The sequence below is a fragment of the Brachionichthys hirsutus genome, chromosome 16, assembly GCF_040956055.1.
Source record: "Brachionichthys hirsutus isolate HB-005 chromosome 16, CSIRO-AGI_Bhir_v1, whole genome shotgun sequence".
NCBI lineage: Eukaryota > Metazoa > Chordata > Actinopteri > Lophiiformes > Brachionichthyidae > Brachionichthys > Brachionichthys hirsutus.
In genome coordinates this window covers 2,376,192-2,396,706 of record NC_090912.1, presented here as the reverse complement: position 1 = coordinate 2,396,706, position 20,515 = coordinate 2,376,192, and the positions used below count along the sequence as shown (strand labels likewise).

General features: G+C 46.7%; 1 protein-coding gene across 1 annotated transcript in view; it reads left to right on the top strand.

Moving 5' to 3' along the window:
* srcin1a (SRC kinase signaling inhibitor 1a) overlaps positions 1 to 16,848 on the top strand; it is a 52,314-nt gene extending 35,466 nt beyond the window's left edge. The window contains exons 8-22 of the mRNA XM_068749746.1: positions 826 to 1,649; positions 1,893 to 1,994; positions 2,375 to 2,502; positions 3,285 to 3,308; positions 3,938 to 4,098; positions 5,840 to 6,015; positions 6,794 to 6,924; positions 7,170 to 7,317; positions 8,046 to 8,352; positions 8,470 to 8,734; positions 9,096 to 9,235; positions 9,514 to 9,666; positions 10,614 to 11,483; positions 12,895 to 13,026; positions 16,360 to 16,848. Coding sequence (XP_068605847.1) covers positions 826 to 1,649; positions 1,893 to 1,994; positions 2,375 to 2,502; positions 3,285 to 3,308; positions 3,938 to 4,098; positions 5,840 to 6,015; positions 6,794 to 6,924; positions 7,170 to 7,317; positions 8,046 to 8,352; positions 8,470 to 8,734; positions 9,096 to 9,235; positions 9,514 to 9,666; positions 10,614 to 11,483; positions 12,895 to 13,026; positions 16,360 to 16,848 — 4,050 coding nt within the window. The remainder of the gene's footprint in view (positions 1 to 825; positions 1,650 to 1,892; positions 1,995 to 2,374; positions 2,503 to 3,284; positions 3,309 to 3,937; positions 4,099 to 5,839; positions 6,016 to 6,793; positions 6,925 to 7,169; positions 7,318 to 8,045; positions 8,353 to 8,469; positions 8,735 to 9,095; positions 9,236 to 9,513; positions 9,667 to 10,613; positions 11,484 to 12,894; positions 13,027 to 16,359) is intronic.
* Positions 16,849 to 20,515: the final 3,667 nt, after the last annotated feature.

The following is a 20,515-nucleotide window of genomic DNA, read 5'->3' as shown; positions in this document are numbered from 1 at the left end:
CAATGGCAACAGCCCAAGTTTTCTTGCCTGCACCCTCGTCTGTCGACTGTCCTGCAGGCAGGGTACTTGCACCCAGCCATGTGCCCGTACACGTGTTGGTCTTTATGAGGCGTGGTCAAGCAGAGAGCAGCTGCATCATTAACCAACAAAAAGCTGGTCTTACTGTAAGTCAGCAGATTTATTCAGTCGAGGTTCCCTCGGGATTTATAATCGGGAAGGCTGCGAATACCCCAAAAATATCTTCATCTTTTAAATGCTTAACATTAGATCCTTCAGAACGTGCGGGAATATTTAAATAAATTATTTAATAAGGCTGCAGTCCGTTCTGCATAATTGGTGCTTTAATGCACTTATTTTCGCTGCAAGGAGATCGCTGCAGGTAATGTGGTATTTAGACATTAGTCGAAATAGCAGACTGACCCTAACTCAACCTGTTTTGTCTGAACAAAAGAAAAATGTACCATTATTGTTAAAGATAAGAAGACAAAATGAAAATGATTGATCTACCAACCTGGAAAGCATGATCCAGGTGCACCACAAAGATGCAGAGCAGTCTCCCTCCTCCTTCACTGGTTAAATAAAGGTAGATTTACTCACCTGCAGGGACCGCCTACCTGTTCCTCAGAGAGACATGTAAGACTCTAGTTTTGAGAGACTGTCTGTAAATTGGGAAATTTGACGAATAATCGGTCCGTTTAGAAGCTCATCATGTTCTTTTGATATCGACTGATGGCTTCATGCTACCTGTTCCAGTCAGATCTCATGTCAGGCTGACACTCACCTATAGGTCTCTATGGTAACAGCATCCCTGTTTGTTTGTTACAGAGGGAGATTGTGTACGCCCCTCATGACTCCTCCCCAAGTCGTCGCCTCAACACCCTCCCTTCCTCTTCAACGTCGGCATCCTCTGGCTCTCCATCCCGCTCACGACTGTCCTACAGTGGCGGCCGTCCTCCATCCTTCACCGGGTCCCATCCCCACCTTGAACAACCCCGACATCCCCACCATCCCTCAGCTGGCCACGGCGCCAACGCGGGCCTCTCTCCCTCGCCCAGCGCCATCCTGGAGCGGCGCGACGTCAAGCCTGATGAAGAGGTTGCCGCAAAAAACATGGCACTGATGAAGAACGAGGGGCTGTACGCAGATCCGTACAGTTTGATGCACGAGGGCCGCCTCAGCATCGCCTCCACACAGTCCTTGGCAGCCATCGGAGACCCCTTTAGCTTTCCTGTTTCCGCCGGCCTGTACCGACGGGGTTCTGTCCGCTCACTCAGCACCTACTCAGCCGCCGCCCTTCAGGGGGACCTGGAGGACTCCATCTACAAGCCTGGAGGTTCGCTCTACTCTGACACTTACTCCTCAGCCACACTAGGGATGGGTTTTCGCATGCCGCCATCTTCTCCGCAGAAAATCCCAGACATGCAGCTGAGAGACAGGGACTCATATTCAAGCTCACCCAGCAGGGCCTCACCTGTCAGGCAAACCTTCCGGAAGGACTCGGCCTCGTCTTCTGTGTTCATGGACAGCCCGAAGTCAAGGCCCAGCTCCAGTTCAGAACCTCTGTGTCTGACAGCTGGGCCAGGGGAGGGGGGCAGGGCCACGCCTGGCTTTGGTTCTCCGATGTGTGGACAAGACGCCGACAGCAGCAGGTCAGAATGTCCGATTGATGAATAGCAGTCATTTCCTTGTGGGGTTTAAAGATGGTCTTTTTTCCTTAGTCAGCTTCTGAACTGCTCCCCGGCTCAAAATACTTTGCAAAAAGGTGCTTTGCATGTAAAATGTCAAAAACAAAAGTCGTTGCTATGTAGAATTTGATCAAAGCACTGACGATAATTGTCCGTTTTAATGTCGTGCCCACCTGGTGAAAGGTCTTTGGTATATGCTTTTTGCAGGGATCATCGTCTGGAGCGTATGGAGGCCATGGAGAAGCAGATAGCCAGCCTTACTGGTCTGGTGCAGAGCGTCCTGACCAGAGCGCCAGAGAGCGACAGCACGTGAGTCTCTGTATTATAACCCATTACCCTCACGAACTCCCAGTTACAGCGCCAGCCCAGACACATAGGCAGCATTATTGGGAGCAGCAGCAGACCATTATCAGAGCCATTATCAGCTCCGTAGTGCTACATTATTTTTGCAGCAATAAACGCTAGACGAGGAGCATAGTGCTATTGATTTATGCACCGGCACTGACGTCCTTTAAGCACAGCTACACATTCTCATCGGGGCATTGCTATCATGTCCTTCTCATGAACCTCTTAGCCACTCATTAACAAGAAGTCAATTTGTTAATGGAATTAGCCTATTAGTAGCCAGCACCAGTGCCGTTAGCTTTAGCACTGTAATTGCCTTGCCCTGTGGCCCCGTTGATCCTCAGGTGCGGCCTGCTGCGTCTCTGCATGATGGCGGGCTGCCCTCCAGACCAAGGGACGGAGTTCTCACGGCCATTACCTTTCTCTTCCAGCGAGAAGACGGAAACCAACAGCGACGGCTCCGCCACAGGAAGTGAGTACAGCAGCGTAGTTGTGACGAGCGTAACGACGATAGGGACTTCTTGGTTGTTGGCATATTTACCAGGCATTGTTCTCAAGGTCGAAGAAAGGGCATCGTATCTTCATTACAGGAAATGGCTGTTTTTATCACGTGGTTGGTTCAGTTAAGAGTCGTGGGGTTGTGCATTTACTCTGGTTTGGGTTAGCCCGTCAAGAGGTCGGCTTGAAGCAGGTGAAAGGTGTTAAAACAACAGCAAACAAGAGACAAACAAACAAGACCGTTAACCTCCTCGCTGAGGCAGTGAGGGAGGCCGTACTGCAGTACTTGGAGCTTTATTTTATTGCTCTTTTGACTACCTCTGTCCTGGATTTACAGAAATATATTTTTTATGTTTGAGTTACTGTCACTTTAAGAAACAAGTATTTTCCAGCATGTTTTTTTTTTATATCAGTAGTGACACCATTTTTATTGTACCTCTTCTGAAACCCTTTAACTTTCCATTTTTCTTTTACTCCTCTCATCCATGTGTCTCTCTTTCTTTCTCTTTTCCACAATTTTTGGCTCAAACAAAGCGTTTCTTTTGCCAGACCTTCCCAGGACCGGTGCAAGGACGCCACCTGTTTCTCAGACTCTCGTGCCCAATTGATACCAATGCCCAAAGTCTAAGCCGCCGTCGGAGTCTCTTCTCCTGCTTTAGCCAATAGAAGTGATCATCTTTTTGTAAAAGCCTCATTAGGCTTTCCTCACCCTCTCATTAACTTCTCGGTAACTGGTTCGCTCTCTCTATATTCCAGCTGGACGGCTGAAGCAGAAAGGTAGTTGCCATCTCCTTCTCGCTCACCCTTTTCATTCCTCCTCTCAGACGTCTCCCGTGGCTCTCTCTCCTCTCTGTATGGGTGTGTGGTGTTGCCAGGGAACTGGCAGTGTCCATCCTCACATTTTCCTCCTGGTTGGTTTCCCGGAGAGCGAGTCCCCCCCACTTTGTCTCAGTCTCTACTTTCTGAACTTATAATTGTTTTTTTTCTTCTTTTGGGAACTTCAGAGGGTTGTTCAGAATAGATGCTCCTTTGTGAATGTGTCTGAGCGAGTGTGTGTATTTCTGTGTGTCAGAGCAGCGGGGGATTCAATGGCCGTGCTCACAAAGCCTTGTGTTAAGATAACAGCATGGTTATCCCCACTTAATAAACTAATTGCACTCCTATATGAGTACTAATAGCATGAGATCATGTTTCCCCTCGAGGTCTATTAGAGTTTTGTGAATATGGCACCTTTCTTTCACACACTACTTGATTCAATGGAAGTGTGTGTGCTCTGATTTTCTATATACGCAAATTGGTTTGCTTGTGTGTGATGTATTTTGCGTGTCGTGCTGGCTAACCGCAACTCTCATCGGAGCACAGTGCAGTGAAATCACAGTTTTTTCATTTGCCTGCTCTGTGATTGGCAGCTAATACGCCGTCAGCACCTCTAGCTCTGATGCCGCCGCCACCGTCTAACACACTTCAGTGGAACAACGTCAGCCGCTTGCAGATGCAGCTCCACCTGAACGGCCTGCAACAAAACGCCACTGATTTGCGCAAACAGCTCAGTCAACTACGAAAGACACAGGTATGTCCAGAAAAATGGGTTGCTTAAAGGGACACGTCTTCAAAATTTGAAAGTTGTCCATCTCACCATTAGTGGTACCTACAAATCAATATTTTTGCATGTGTTTCTACGCGTTCTTACAATGGAGAATGCTGCATGCTGCCGCTCACAACATTTCTAACTGCAATGGATTGTGTTTGTGGTAAACAAAGCATTTGAAAAGCACATTAACAAAGTTTGACAGCAGTGCGTCTTTTCAGAAACAATAATTACACTGCTTAATCCACGGGCTGTGCATCAACTGCGATTTGCCAGCCGCTCCTTAAAAAAAGCAGTTGACAGGCAGTTCAGTGGATTATCCAGAGCAGTTGTGCCAGCAGGTCGAGAGTAATCCAGTCATTTTGAGGGAATCAGGTAGCATTGTTTTTGATTGGGCTGACTGACGTGCTAAAAATGACTTTGCATGCGGTGGAACTTCAAAATGAGTTTCCGACTTGCATTTCAGCAAGCCTCGGTGTTCAGTTGATCTTCACGTCAGTAAATTAGACCTGCACATCCGCATTGCTGCACCGCCTGACACATGGAGGTGATTGCGTCTTTTCAAGATGAAGGAAATCCAACGTGTGAACGATTAACGTTAGATTTGCCTTTGCGTGGTGTTTTATGGGAATGCAACAGTGCGTGCAGAATCGGATGAACGCGAGGGAACGTTGACAGAAAAGAGACTCTGTTCATCTCTGCAAGCGATGGTTACGGTAGGAGGGGTAAAAGGAGGGGATGAGTTAAATACATTCTGCTGCAGATCAGAAGTGATCAAGGTGTTCCTCAGGGACGAGGTAGGCAATAGGCATGCAGCGCTTTTACTCCCTTTCTGACTGCGAGTCGACGGACCTCTGGAACCGGCAGTGCGATCCGAGCAGCCATGCTTGTGTTCCCAGAGGGAACAGCGTATTGTGTTTGCCTGAATATGACCCCTGCGCCTGGTGCCATATTGTTGACCAGCGGCTTGAATTTTACATGCGGCTCATGAATTATGCAGCGAGCATGCAGCAAAGAGAGGCAGCTGGGGGGGGAGAGGGTTCTGGGTCTGAAAGATAAAAACAATCTAAATTTTCTTTTTTCCTGGATCCATTCATATTGTTGGAATAAATAATTGTGTGTTTTGCCTCATCCTGGCTCATTTTAAATGTTAAGTGATGCTGTTGTCTCATTTTACTTTCTGGAGCATAAGGATTATTAATAATTAATCATCTCTTCCTGCTTACCAGGTGCTTTCATTCCTGGGAGTTGTATTACATGCAGTAGTGTTGTAGAATATTTCATCCATAACAATGAGACGGAGCCGAGTTCGCACTTACTGCATCTGTCACGGACATTCTTTGCTCTCCTCCTCGAGGCTTCTTTCTTTGTGAGGGGAAATATTACATATGCTGGATGATTTATACCGGGAGAGGAAAAACTGCTCGCTGCATCAGCCAGTGTTGAAACTCTCAAGCAGTGACTGAAAGCATTTAGAGATAGGGCAAATTGTTCTCCTGGCATAACAGGACAGAGAAGGCCATGCACTAAAGCAAAAGGTTCCTCAAGGATGTAAAACAAAATGTGTGGCTGCTGTAAATGATTGGAAAAAAGCATGAGAGGCGATTCTTCTCCACTGTTGCTGCAGATTTTTAAAATGATAACAACATACTCTTATGAGGCTAGCGGCCCCGTTGGAAGAAGAGCTTCTGTAACGCTTGCGTTCCAATTTGCGTGTGCGCAGCTGGAGAATCAGGATTCCGTGCGTTCCCTGTTGAAGCGGACAGAGGCAGAGCTGAGTGTTCGCGTGGCCGACGCCGTGAGGAAGCAGGAGGACCCTCTGCAGAGACAGCGTCTCCTGGTAGAGGAGGAGAGACTCAAATACCTCAACGAGGAGGAGCTCATCATCCAACAACTCCAGTGAGTCACGCTGGGATTTTAGTGCACGATTATTACATACAAATGAATATAACAATATTTATTTGTATGTAAATGAGCAATTATTGGTCATTTGCTTTAAGATTTTATTTTATTGATGTTTCAAAGATGACAGAGTTCACTGCAGGGTGATGCAGCGATAGGGTGGTATTGTAACTGTAATTAAGCCCGGCAGAGAGCAAGATTCTTATTACGATCCGAGGTTTGAGACAGTCCAGTAACTAATTGAAGTGACTGCAAAAAGAGCTTAGAGCGACCTCAAGATTTAATAATCAGATTCTGTCTCATGTGTGGAAATGTTCCTGGATGCCTCTTTGAGCAGAGGAAGAGTTCCTGAATTACTTGGAGCGGCACTTTGATTGCAGACTAATTGGCTGAACTCTTAGATGATCCCTGCTAATCAATGGCTGTTATTTTGCCTGGCTGATGGCCAATTTATTTTGGTTAATTACACATGAAACTTTGATTCATTGCGTAAGTTAAGGCCGATTTATGTGACATAAACCTGACCAGCCCAGGCATGCGCTCAATATTAAACAGCTCACTTTTTTTTTTATAGACTGTTCCACATTCTCCCTTTAGCTGTTGCTTGAAACTTTTAAACACCTGCTCTTACTCCTCCGGTTCAGCTGTCCAGAGCTGCCGCTTTCACTGCCAGTCGATCAACATTCAGTTTTTCCAAAACTTCATAAATACTTCATAAATTCGGAGAGAGCAGAAAAACTGTCTGGTGTTCAGCCTTCTGTCCGTTCCGTCTCAGCGACCTGGAGAAGTCGGTGGAGGAGATCCAGAAGGAGTCGTCTGTCAACCATAAGCTGGTGACGGTGCAGGAGCTGGAGGAGAAGTCCGCTGTTCTGAGAAAGCTGGGAGAAACGCTCACAGAGCTGAGAAGTGAGTCATGCTGGCACAGCGTGCAAACACAAGGCATGAGACACACTCTGGCACTGGCAGGCAGTTTATAATAAACTAATTACTCACATTCAGATTTGCTTGTTTTCCTAATGAGTAACGTGACCTTTTACGCCTGTTCAGAAATGTTTTGTCTGATTGCCACAAATGGCTTTCACGTCTTTGAAAAGTATAATTAATTTTTCTCGGAATAAGAAAGCATGCTGCTCCTCTTCCTGCTCCTGCAGATCAGTTCCCTGGCCTGCAGAGTAAGATGCGGGTGGTGCTCAGGGTGGAGGTGGAGGCGGTCAAATTCCTGAAAGAGGAGCCGCACAGGCTCGACGCCTTATTAAAACGCTGCAAGACCATAACGGACACCCTCGCCACCATCCGCAAGTATGACCCCGAGAGCAGCCGTCCCGCTCTACTTGTATTTATTTTCATGTCTTCCTGATGTCAGAACATTTATCTGATAAATTCTGTATATATAGTGACGCTTGGATTGAACCACATCTAGCATTAACTGGCCCATTTGTAATCAATACGAGTCCACTTATGTCTCAGAAATTGTGTTTTCACCGCAGTGTGTGTCGGCAGAACATTATTGGTTTTTATCACAGGCAGCGCTGAGAGCAAAATAAAAATCGGATTACATGTTGTTTGATTGAACTCAGTGATTTCCACCTTTTAACATTTATTGTTTTGAGCCGAACTTCTAAAAAAAAAATAGCAGGAGCTGTTAGATGAAGATTTAAAGTCATAATGTGTGCGGACACTTTAGCATGTTCAAGCTGCTAGTAGAAGCGTCACCTGAATAAGGACCTTTTAATTTAATGTGGGCTTTTGACTATAATATTCCCTTCAGCATTCGGCCTTCTCTCTGTCAGCCACACTTTCCGGTACGATAAACTTCACCAATCAGAGCAACTAATGAAATTTAGTTTTCTCTCACATCTTGTACATGGAGGCCATGTTGGCGAAGCAGTCGGTATTGACAGTTGTTGGCACCGTTTGCAGTGTTTCCACCGGGTTTTTTTTGGGATGCTTTATTGATTGTTTTCACCTGGATATGGATCTTTTGTTCTCAGAGTTTCTGGATCATTTTGTCTCCTGTATCTTACTAGACAAGTGAATGAGGGTGTGTGGAAGAAGCAGGAGGACTTCTCTATTCCATCATCAAAGCACAACGATGACTTGAGGAAGTTTTCAGATTTTGACATCCCCACCTGCCCACCGATCACCATCAATGACCTCGGGGGGAGCAACAGCTTGTCAAACTGGAGCCCCCACTCCAGCTTCAGCCGTGGCCACAGGAACCCATCGGGCCCTCACAAGGACAATCATCCTCCTGTTCCCCACAAAGGAAAAGCTCTGGAGGAGCTGGAACGCCGATCCGCCGCCGATAAGGCTTCATCCATGGAGGTCCGACTGGTAGGAATCATTTCTGCTGTCTTTAGCCAAACATATCACAGCGTAGCTATACCAATGCTACATGATAACATCGGCTGTGTGGTTTACAGTGTTTAGATCCATCTGTCCACTTCACAGGCAGCAGAGCGGGACTGGGAGGAGAAGCGGGCCAGCCTAACCCAGTACAGCGCCCAGGACATCAACCGGTTACTGGAGGAGACCCAGGCCGAGTTAATGAAGGCTATTCCTGACCTGGACTTTGCTGCCAAGCAGATCAAGCCTTCCTCCAACACACCGTCCTCTCAGCAGACCCCCCAGAGTGGGACGGGGGCCCCAGAGCACCGTGTCAGCAAACCCCAGCACAAGCTTTCTATGAAAGAGGGAGGCTCCAGACGTGGATCTGGTAAGTAGGAATCAGGTGCTGTGGTCTACATCATTAGTTTTATTAAACAGTTAAGAATAGGTAATAAAAATCTAGCTATTTTGAGGCTAACCACACTAATTGATTAAATTAAAGTTTTACAAGGCCGGTCAGATTCTCATGAAATTGTTCCCTGAACTGAAATTAAATATGGAAAACCGGTTTCACTAATTATTTCAGGGATAATGTGTAAATGCCACATGGAGCTCGGTTTTGTTCAGCGTTGAGTAAAACGGGTTTTAACATCTGCACATCACACCGACAAATACCTCATAGCTCTAAAATGGCTTTAAACTTGTTTCAGAGTATTTTCTTATGATGTCCAACTTTCCTTTTTCCCCAGATGAGCTGACGGTACCGCGTTATCGCACGGAAAAACCGTCCAAGTCTCCTCCCCCTCCACCACCCAGACGCAGTTTCCCATCTTCCCCTGGCCTGATCACCCGCAGCGGCGACCCCCTCATCCCAGGGAAAAGCATCAAGGTAGGGCAGTGGGAAATGTACACGCATGCATTTTTAATTAAAGCCATTTATTGACATATGGACAGTGTTTTAATTACGAAAGGACAATCCTCAGGTGTGCATTTTAAAATATTACCCAGCATTTATACAGAGAGAGCAATCTGTGCTCATCTGTGGCATATGCATTTGCATCTGTGAAGAATATTCTTATGAGATTAAAATATTTTGCACTTGTCTATAAAATCTTAACGCTGCGAGTGCTGGGCTCAAAAAAATAAATGTCATGCTTGCGTTTGTAGAAGTCTGACTCTGAAGAGACTGAAGGTCAGAAGCCTCACGTGAAACTGAGGAGGGCTGTGTCTGAGAACCCTCGCCCCGCATCTACGCCCCCCACCCTCGCCTCGGGGGACAAGGAGGACAGAGAGGAGGAGAAAATCGCAGCCGAATTGGAGGTAAACTAAAATGCGGCTTAATGTTTTATCATTATCCACAATGGGCCTCTTTTTTTTTTATCATTTATGTTACATCCACAATCTGCCAAAAGCTTTTGCAGACACACAAACTCAGCAGCAGACATGCCCAGCATCAGAACCACATGTTCAAGCAGCAGGTGCCATATGTCCCTCTGCCCCCCCCCACCACCATGGCAACGGGACAGCCCAAAGATCACACACATCATCACCCAGGGCTCACGGATCAGACAGATGAACCCCGAAGGCTGCTTGGGTTTCAGATAGCCTGCCTGAAATGTGATTTCAATTATTCATCTTCTGTGTTCTTCACCGACAGCTTTTGAAACTTTTGTCCTCCCTAGTTGTTTGAGAGAATCCAAAATGTACCGCGCCGCCGATCGGACCTGTGGCCCTCTGCGGCCCCGGGCGCTGAGGTAACGCTCACCCTGAGTGCCGCTGTCTCTCTATCCTCCTTTAACCCTCTTCTACACGAAAGGAGACAACCAGCCGCCGCTGTCGCACGGCCTCCTCTTATCTCGTCCAGATGAAGCCAACAGGAAGTCGGCAATAGATGGAATAACCGTATATAACCACCATATAACAATCAAATTTCATCGCTGCTGGACGACGTTTAGAAAAGCTTTACAGCCGTCTGACATCCAGTGCGTACACAGGAAATTAATTTCTGTCACATGCAAGCTGTTACAGCGAATATATTTGCAGCAAATTGCCTCCTCACACATCCAGCAGACAAGCGGCAGCCGCTTCAGCCTTTGACAGACAGGAAAGCAAATGAAGGATATTATTACACGAGAAATATTTTTCTAAGCATAAATCACATATTAGGTGATAAAAACAGTTCCCTCTTTTTTCAGACGTAACGGTCGAGTTGAGGCTCGGACTCATTGTGTTTGACTTTAAACCTCCGCTGCTCTCCTCATTTGTAGGGAAGGCGTTTGTCTCCCGTCCCCAACATCGTGTTGACAGAGGGTTTTCCATCTTCCTCAGAAGGTTTAGCAAATGACCCTTCAAAAGAGACTCTGCCACAAGATGGGACGAGTCAGTACAACGTCAACCGGGCTCAAATTTCAAAAGGCAGGGATTTGCTTGGAAGCTCTCCTAAACGGGATCAAGGGGGGTTCAAAAAGGATTTTGCCCTGCTGTTAACAGAGCTGGAGGTGAGGGTGGTTTCTCCTGTTGAGGCCCAGGAGCTCTGCAGGACTTTAGGAGATGCTCTTCAGACGTTCGCCATCGCACCACAGACCAAACAAGTGCCTGCGGTCCAGCTGAACGACCGGCCTCTCTTAGTGCGCTTCACGCAGGTGGGAACAGTCAGGGAGGCCTACAGGCTGCTGAGCTCCCTTCTGGAGTCTTCAAAACCGGTACCCAAACCCAGAATTAAATCCCCGCTCCACCCAGGCCAGCAGAAGTCTCTGATGGAGGCTCTGAGGAGAGGGTCGGAGACAGGGGACAGAGTGCTCACACTTCAACACGACGCTCCCGAGGACCAGAAGTCGGCGAGCGCCGCTTTTAATTCTGGTGGATCGGCTGCTTCTGGTAACACTTTACCCAAGGATGGAAAAACGATAGAAGACATCCGACACAGCACCTACAGGAGGCTGGACAGCTTGGAGGAGACTATTCGTGAGCTGGAGAACACCCTGATAGAGATCAGCGGCCATGCGACTGCACAGCAGCTCTACGCCGAGGAATCTATTGAAAGCACCGCTGCGGAGACATCAGTCGGCTCGACCTCGGAGACCAAGAAGCCGCCGGTCCTGCCCAAGCCATCCTCTTTGAGTCCAGCATCAATCCAGGTTCATTTCCTGAACTGCTGTGCGGATTCCTGCTGTGAACCAGCGTGCTGTCTTTTCCGTCTCCTCTGCTTCTCTCTGGGTGACTGCTGGGACTTCACTTTCAAGCTCCTGATGTCTGCTCCCTCAACAAATCGACATCTAATTGCATTTGAAATCGGAAATATGCAAAAGGGGACAGACACCAGACTTCCTCCGTGTTTGTCTGTTCTGTTGTTCGTGCTGGAGCTGCTGTCCTTCTGAAAGCTAGACTTAATTGTTTCTTTATTTTCCATCTAGCCAGTTTCACTCGGTAGAGATAAATTCACAGGTAATATGAGCGTACCCTATTTCCTCTTCTTTTTTCTCGTCATCTCTTGTGAAATTAATGTCTTGTTGATTCTGTCTTGCCTTCAGAAGTTAGGGTTAGGGTTATTTAAAGAAGCATAAAGTCATATAATTTGAGCTTTTAGAACACAAGAATGTTCATCGTCAGTTTTCACACTCTGCTATCTGATTGATGACTGATACCAAAAGCCAGATATCTGCTGACCCTGCACCGAAGTCTTATTACCGAACGTTGCATCGCTTTCAAATCAACCTCCACCTGACCGCAACGACGCCGAAGACCGTTCATAATCCAAACGCTTGCCGTGTTCTCGTCTCAGCTGCCTCTGGGGTGAGGTGTGTTGACGGCCTTCGTGTTATTCCCCCCGTTGTTCTAAACCCAATCGTTGCAGGTTGTAAGACTAGACTGATGACTTCCATCCCTCTGATGTAGAGTTAGGGAATATCCCCGCGGGCCGGGTCGAGGATTACAGAGTCCTCACGCAAATATTTCATCACTCCCGACTTCAATCGCGTTCATCATTTCAACACCATCTCGCTTCCTTGTGTCAAACGTTTGTCCGTGCACTCGCCACACTGACGAGCAATCCGTTTTCAGGTTCAGGTTGTAGTTAGCATGTTCAGGGCGGTTAGCGTTACATATTTTTTATTTTATTTTATTTTTTAAAGTAGCTACAGATCATGAAAAGAGAGGAAACCAGGCAGCCGAGCAGTAGTTTTCCTGTCATCTAACGTTGTGCACAACAGTCAGAGTCGAACTGGGCGTGAGCTTGTTTTGAATCCGACACGCGGGAGGAAGCGGGAAATGTCGTTAAGCATGCTTTCTCCTGCAACCTGTAGCGAGGCTGTTCCGTTTCTATATTGTTGTCTTTGTTGTGTTTTATTGAGAGATGGTGAAACGCCGCTCGGCCACGAGCTCTGATCTTAAAAATATCATTGGTCTCAGGGGACAGACTTGCTTGCTGGGAACAAACTGTGTGGAGTTGATGTTTGTGTGTGTGTGGGGCGTGAACTGAAGGCTCTGAAGAGGAGGAATTAAGTGTATGATCATGCACCGTTTGATTCACTCTCCTCTCCTCCCTCTCAGGGTGTGAATAATCCTGGCAAGGTTCTCCATTCATCGGCTGCCTCCAAACTGAAGCACCTGCAGCAGAATAGCACAGACAAGACTAAGAGTGGCAAAAAGGAGGACTTCCTGAATACCCACGGGCAGCAGCAGGTATCGATGTTATATTCTTACTGTGACGGCCGATGCATGCGAGATCTTTGCATTTTTCAGTGGTGGAAAACCGAGATCATTACCGTTCCGGGGATGTGGAAGACGATTAATTTGTTCTTTCACATAGAAACATGATATTGATGATGATGATGACGACCTTCATACACCTCGAAGAAAAAGATCCTCTGCTGGCTTTTTGTCCTTCAGATCCTCTATCCTGCGCTTTTATGCCAGAAACTTTCTAACTGTAATCAATCATAGAATATCATCCAAGCTCATTAAAAGTTAACACTTTTACTGTCTTTGCGCCGCCTGTATCGCTATAACAGATGGACTTGCCGAGAGGCCAGCATGATAACACCTGCAGACTTTTATATCCAACAGTCCAATGTTCTGGCCTCCAGAGGGGTGGGGGGGGCTTAATGCCAGTGAAACTGGAAATATAAGGGGAGCAGTGAAGTGAACATAAACCTACATACCCCAAAGAATTTGTCAAAGTATTCAGACACAAATTTGTTCTTGAAAATGAGAAATGCCGCTTTGACCGCCTCAGACTGAGAGATGATTGGGAGGAATCTCTTCAGTGCCGTCGAACCACCCTTTGAGCCACTAGCAATCACTGATCATTCACTATGAAGAGCACAACTCTCCGTCTCCGTCTCCGTCCCCCCCCCCCCCCCCCCCCGTTTCTGTACAATCTATGCATGCCGCTCTTTTCCCCCCCTTTTCATTCTCATCAGTCTCTCTCAGTGCCTGTGATACGGAAGCGGAATTCATTTCCACACTTGTTTAATGAAAGCGGGATTAGACCCATTAGAATCGACGCGGCGCTCAGACGGGACGCACGCTGTCCACAAACAGCCCTCAAAAGCAATTATTGTGAAAGGAAGCTGTGTGAAAGCGTTATCCCTCGGAGGGACGGTGGACAGTCAAAGCTAATTGCCAGCATGAGAAGTCGGTGCCACGTCGCGCTGTTGTGGCTTCATACCACAACTCCATGACTAATAACCAAAAGAGCATTCAGAGACTGCAGCCCTTCTTCACGGCCGAGTATTCTCTCCACAGAGTCTCTTCTGCCCCCCAAGTTATATTCCTGTTCATACAAAGCTCCTCTATTTAAATGGCCACCTAGTCCTAGGAAATTCCTGCAGTCAGGAAATTAATAATTTGCTGATCCTGAAGGCGTACTTCAGCACTGGACAGCTCCATAGGTAGTCGGAGCTGTCCGGTGCTGAACCTGAAAGTGACGTCTTTTTGGTTTTGCTTTGATTTTGTATCGATTATCTTTATTCCTGTGTGATGATTCCATTTGAATGGAACTTTTCCACATTATTAGATGTGTTAATTTATTCCCATCACAAACTTTGGTTCATACTTTTTTCTCATTTACAGTATGGCTTTATCTTTTTTTAAAGTGATATCAAAATGGAATATTTTATTGTAATTACTGTGGCGGCTAAAGAGTTAAATAAAAGTTATTTAACAGCATGTTGAGGAGTAGTTACATTTATCTTACATTAAATGACATTACATTTAGTTACATTTTTACATTTGGTTTACATTTGGCCTTTGGAGGGCAAACATAATGCTAATGTGGCCCTTGGAGAAAATGAGTTTGACACCCCTGCCTTAATGTGACCCAAAACTTTTGCCTTGCCCTTGCCAAATGATCAGTCATTTCAAGCAGGACACCCCTGTGGTTTCAGCCGTTCCACCCCCTGATAACTGAATAAACACATTTAGCGTCAGTGGTTTTCACACGACGTCCATTCCCACCGGCTCTGGTGTAAAGCAGCTGCTGCATTTTAAGATGTGCACCATCTGTGCTCTTTGCAGAAGGACTATTTCCGTGCCGCGCTGCTGGGTGTTCACTGCAGCCTAAACAGTGCCTGATGGCATGAATGTTTTGTTGCACGACATCAGGAGATTTTTGTCAAAGCTGAGTCTGGTCGTAAATGTTGTGGGTGTAAAATTAACACAAAAAAAACTCCCCGGCAGGAGGATCCGTCTGTCCAGTGTCCTGGATCAGAACAGACAGTTCAAAGCCACAATTTCTGCCCGTTTGCTGCAGCACAAATCAAGGAGAGCATGACAATGTGACTCACTTTCGTGCAGCAGAACTCGATTTCCATTTTCCCTCTTGACCTCTTATTACTTCTGGCGGTAAAGCCGGCCTGTTAAAGGTTCTGGGCAGGAGGTGGACGTTGGGAGCATCTTTGGAGGCTGCAGTTTGGCAGGTTGGCTCAGAGAGAAGAGATGAAGGGCCGGTTGCTTTGCTGCGCTCACAGAGCAGAATTAATGCGTCGTCCGGGCTCGATGGGAGCTCCTCAAGCAGAAGGAACAGTCCCGCTCTCTGGGGGCCGGTTGGCAGAACAGGCTCTGGAACTGCAACAGAGCAGGTGAAAGCCTCCCAGCGGCGCCGTCTAGATTGGCAGACCTGCTCGACTTTCAGACAGAACCAATCCCCGTATTCCCAAAGCAAACATTCCAAAAACCTTTTGAGAGCCGCAGCACAAACTTTAATCCTGTTGCTTCGTACAACAAACGGAAATGAAAGCAAAGCTTGGCTCATCAAAAAACAGATTCCGGTTCCATCCCGTCCATTCACATCTGAATTCTGTTGCTTTAAACTGGTTCTGTTATATCCATGCGTCATCGAACGCTATCTGTCGGAACGGCGCCATCTCCTGACGCCTTCCAGCAGTGCATAAAAGAACTTGGACTTGATATTCTTGGCGATACTTCCGAATATTTTGTGCTTTTTTTAATGAGTAAACATTAAAACAAGTTTCAAAATAAAGTGATGATTTGCATTGTCACCCGTTTCTGCACCCTGTAGCAGATTGTGTGTTTATCAGGGTTTGGTCGTCATGTGTCGATGGCGGCGGCCACACGGACATCACACATGCTGATTTCAACCTCAGTAATGATCTCCTGTGTTTGTCTCTCGTTGTGTCTCCTCCCCTCCTCACCCACCCTGTTACCCTGCCTACCTACTTCCTGTGCCTGCGGCCCTGCAGCAGTGAGCGACCTGTCCATGTCCAGCCTCTCCAGCATCCTCCTCCTCCTCCACACATTCACCTCCCCCCGTTTAATCAGCTCCACTCACATGTCAGTGTTAACCCAACGTCTCCTCTGGACTCCTCCGGTCTCTGTGGGCGTGGACTGTGTGTGCAAGCATGCATGCACGGGCATGTTTGACCGTAATGATGAAGGAAGGCGCTGCAGGGAACCCGGCCGATTTCAAGACTTTAACTTTTCATGATTTCCCCCTTGATTTCCCCCCCGTACTCCCCCGTACTCCCCCGTCTCCTGTCTCTGCTGCACCTGAAGACTTTGGGAAACAACGGTTGCAGTATCAACCCGCACCTCTACGGTGTCAAAACGGGCATCGTCTCAAGCAAGGCATCCTCTCCTATGGCGCCGTTTGCCCCCGGTCGGAGGAATTGTCCACAGGAGGGGGCGATCCCCTCCCTGACAGCCTCCCCCAGCCGAGCGAAGGCCCTGCTGGCAAGCCTGTCTGCCTCCGGCCTGAACGCCGAGGCCCTGCTCCTCTCCTCCGCCCTCCGACACCACCGCCTTCTACGTGAGCAACGAGCCCCCTCCCTGCCCCCGCAGGGCAGCCAGTCCTCCTCCCCTACTCCCCCTGCCACCTCCTCTTCTTCACCCACCACCCCGACGCCTTCCCTCTCTCCCTCCTCTCCCACCCCTCTGAGCTCCCTCATCCTCTCCTCCGTGGTTCTCAAGGGCAGCCTCAACAGCCGCAAGGAGGGCGACGGCGAGCGAGAGAGAAAGAGTCTCACCCCTGGCGACTCTCGGTGAGAGGAGGAGGAGGAAGAAGAGGAGGAGGACGTGGAAGAATTTGATCGCCATCTCATCAGGGACTACAAAGAGAAAAGACATTTTGGAGTCGTTTTAGTTTCTTTCAGGGGATTTTGATTCATCTTTTTTTTCCCTGAACCTTGGGCCTCACATCAGGATGCACAGTTTTCATGTTTCCATGTACTGTAAAGGAGTCCTGATCATATCCGGCAGTTTTCCACCCTTATCTTCAGCCCAGCGCCGTCATGCCGCCCGTTTGCCAGGAAGAGCTGACGTGGTCTGGATGATTCTACTGACAGTCGCAGTTTTACCGCTAAACGGGTTAGTGGAGTAGACGTAACGCCTAGGCTGTGAATTTTATCAAAAAAACGTAGAGCTGCAATAATCACAAAGTGAGTCCAGTAATTGTGTGTTCAGGACAATATCGCTCACGCGTTCCTGCGTCGCCTGCAGAATGTGAGCCAAAAAAAAGACAAAAATCAGACGTGCATCAAAGGCGATTCTCGTGTTTTCAAACTGTTTGGTGTTAAAAAGGCTTTTCTTGGATGTTCTGGCATCGCCTCTGAACTGGTGCTACATTTTCTCCTTCACATCGTGTAAAGAGTTTACATGATTTCTCCCCCCTCCCCCCTTCCCAAATCTGACCTGAAGTGTGCAACCACCGTTTTACAGTCCGCTTTTGAGTTTGTGTCACATGGTTTGAATATTTATATGCATCTCCAGAGAAAGAAACGGAACAATTACAAAACATTTTGAATCTCCCAGCAGCACATTTCTACTCGAGGTTCGGTCACACAAGCAGAAGGAAACCTTCCGTGCACAAATGTTGAAATTCTTCATCTGTTAATTACGACAATCAGGATGTTTCTCCGACAGCATCGCTCCGGCATTTTAGCACTTCGCTTCAATAACCCTCCCAAAGACGTAAGCACACACCGCGACTAACCCGAGCCGGGTTGTTGGTTCTCTAGAGACGCACAAACTCTGCCGGTTTGTTCCTCGCGCCATTCGAGCATGGCGACTCTCATTTTGAAGTCGCATCTGTCGCGCCGGTGATGAAGAACACCTCCGATGAAGCGCAGCACATCCACCTGAAGACGCGTGAACCTCAGAGTTAGCCTTTCCTGGGAAGCAGCTTTAAAAGGAACACAAAAAATATATACATTTATATTTAATTATATCTTAAGAGTAGTATTTCATATATCAGATATCATCTGACTTGAAAATGAGAAATAGAATAGAAAGCCTTTATTGTCATTGCATAGTGGATATACAACAAGATTAGGAAATGAGAGGACGGCACAGAAATACAGTGTATTTATCAAAAAGCACACCCTGTGAAGCACAAACGCTCTTCTAGGAAACAAAAATACAGCCCTACGTATATAAAATCATAGCATAGCTTCGTTTTATAAGCTTCACGCTGAAGCATTAATGATTGTTGGGCGTTTGGCGTGCATTAGCAGCTGTGGTTATTATTAAAGCGCATCAAAGTGGTTCCCCGAGTGGAATCCTGTCCTGTCTGGTCCCCTTAAGGCTGCCAGACAGGAGAGTGAACACAAACTCACATGCAGAGTGATACTCGTTCACTAGAATGAACTTCCGTTGAGATCAAAACATGCAAAGAGGCAGCTCGAGGAGAAGGGATTAGTTCGAGGATGTGTGTTTGAAGGCTACTTTAATAAGTCTGGCTTTCACTCGCCTCGTCTCCGCCGGGAGTGCTTGTGATGTAAAAGACCCAAAGAGATGAGAGGAAAAGTTACACGGTCCAAAAGCGGCTCTTCTTTCACTTTGCTTTGTCTTTGGCATGGAGTGTTTTGTGAAATAAAACTCACCCGCTTTCAGGATTACGTTCGATGGGCCTCATTTCATGAACACCGACGTTGTGCAATATTTAACAGCCGCCCAGCTTTTACCAAAGCGGTGGGGTTTTTTTGCCTTTCAGAAAGCTTTGTTTATCAGCAAGGACCTTCTTTCACCGTGTTTTTTCCCAGTGCCTCCAAGACTTTGTTCTCCCAGTTGGTCTTGCATTAGATCAGCACCAGCGACAGAGCGACACTTTTACCCAAAAAAGAGGCAGCGAGTTCTTTTCACAGGAAGAAGCAGCTCTTTAAATGCAGAGTGTGTGAGGCTGCGGGCCGTGGCGTTTGACTAAACGCTCCCCGAGCTCGTGTGGTTCTGCCCGGCACGTTCGAGATCTGGGCTTCATATCGAGTGAAGTGGCATGAAAGAAATTCACTCTCATGCTGCTCCACGCGCAAATCCATAACCCTGCTTGTTTATTTTGCTGCATTTTCATCTGGCAAGTGTCGTGGGGGGGCGGGGGGGGTTCTCTCCCAAGAACATGAATCCTTCGAGAATTGCGCGCCAGTGCTTTTCTTTTTAAGACGAGTGTTCGTGGGCTGTGATTTCAACATGGGCATTCTTGAAGACACAAAGGATGCCCTTGGCAATCAGAAAAACTCGAGCATAGAAGAAATATTATAATATATCTAAGTGAGATGTTTGTGTATGATATTATAATTGTGAAGAAAAGTGTGAAATATATATATATATAGGCCTAGATTAAATTCTCCACTGTAAAAAGTCGTCACCACCTCAGTTTTTTATATTAGTGCCCATTTTGTACAGTTTTCTTTTTTTAATTCATTGACAGATATATGGCATTTCACACTGAGATTATTTATTCATACAAAACATTTTTTTTATATTTGTTTAAAAAATATCTGTATAGATATAGAACAGTCAGGCTCTGTAAAATAAATTAATTTTAAAAAATGTAGGAGTTTCTTTACAAGCAGATTTAAAAAACTCGCCGTGCGGCTCGTCTGCACCTGTGCCTCTTCATGTGAGGGACTGGACCGGCGCCTGTGTTTCGGGGCTTATTTCTTTCAGGGGGCTGATTCCTGTAGCTGTGGCCTACTTTTTTGGGGGTTTTTTTTTGTTTGTTTCACTCCATCCTGTTTGTGACTCAGCTTGTTTTAGTGAGTTGATGATGGATGTGTGGATGTTCAAAAATCTTGGCATCGAAAAGTAGAAAAACTAAATTAAGTTGTAGATAGGCCAAGTCATTCCTAGCGAGCTCCGACAAATTACGTCCTAGAGATGTTTTATGAATAAATAAACTATGACGATGGGAATAAAGGTATGTATACAAAACATTGCATGTATAGTCTCAAGCAATCGCACGGTGCAGTCGAAAAAGAAAACGTTGTCTACGTGTTTTCTCTCAAAAAAATAAAAAAAAAATGAGAAAGAGAAAGAGAAAAGCAGTTTTTTGCTGACGTGAGGAATGAGACGTGTTTTTCAGTATCTGTGACGCAGGCGTGTTCAGACTAACTTGTGAGGTTACGTGATGAAGCCCACGATAGCGACGGAGAGTTTTAAACGTGCAGAAGGGTTCAGAATGCTGGAACGCACCCCGACCTTTCACTGAATGATCCTCCCATTTTTGTAGAGTAGTGTGATATAAGAACAAAAATAATAATAATACAGAACATAGATCTATCATATATAAATTTAAAAGCCTTCCGACGCAGGCGGTATTAATTTATCCGTGTGGATGCCGTGATATTCTGAGAAATGTGTGTGTTTTTCCTGTGAGAAGACAGCAGGCCGTCCAACCTGCCTCCTTTTTGTAAATAACTTGCTGTAATTGTGTGTCCAA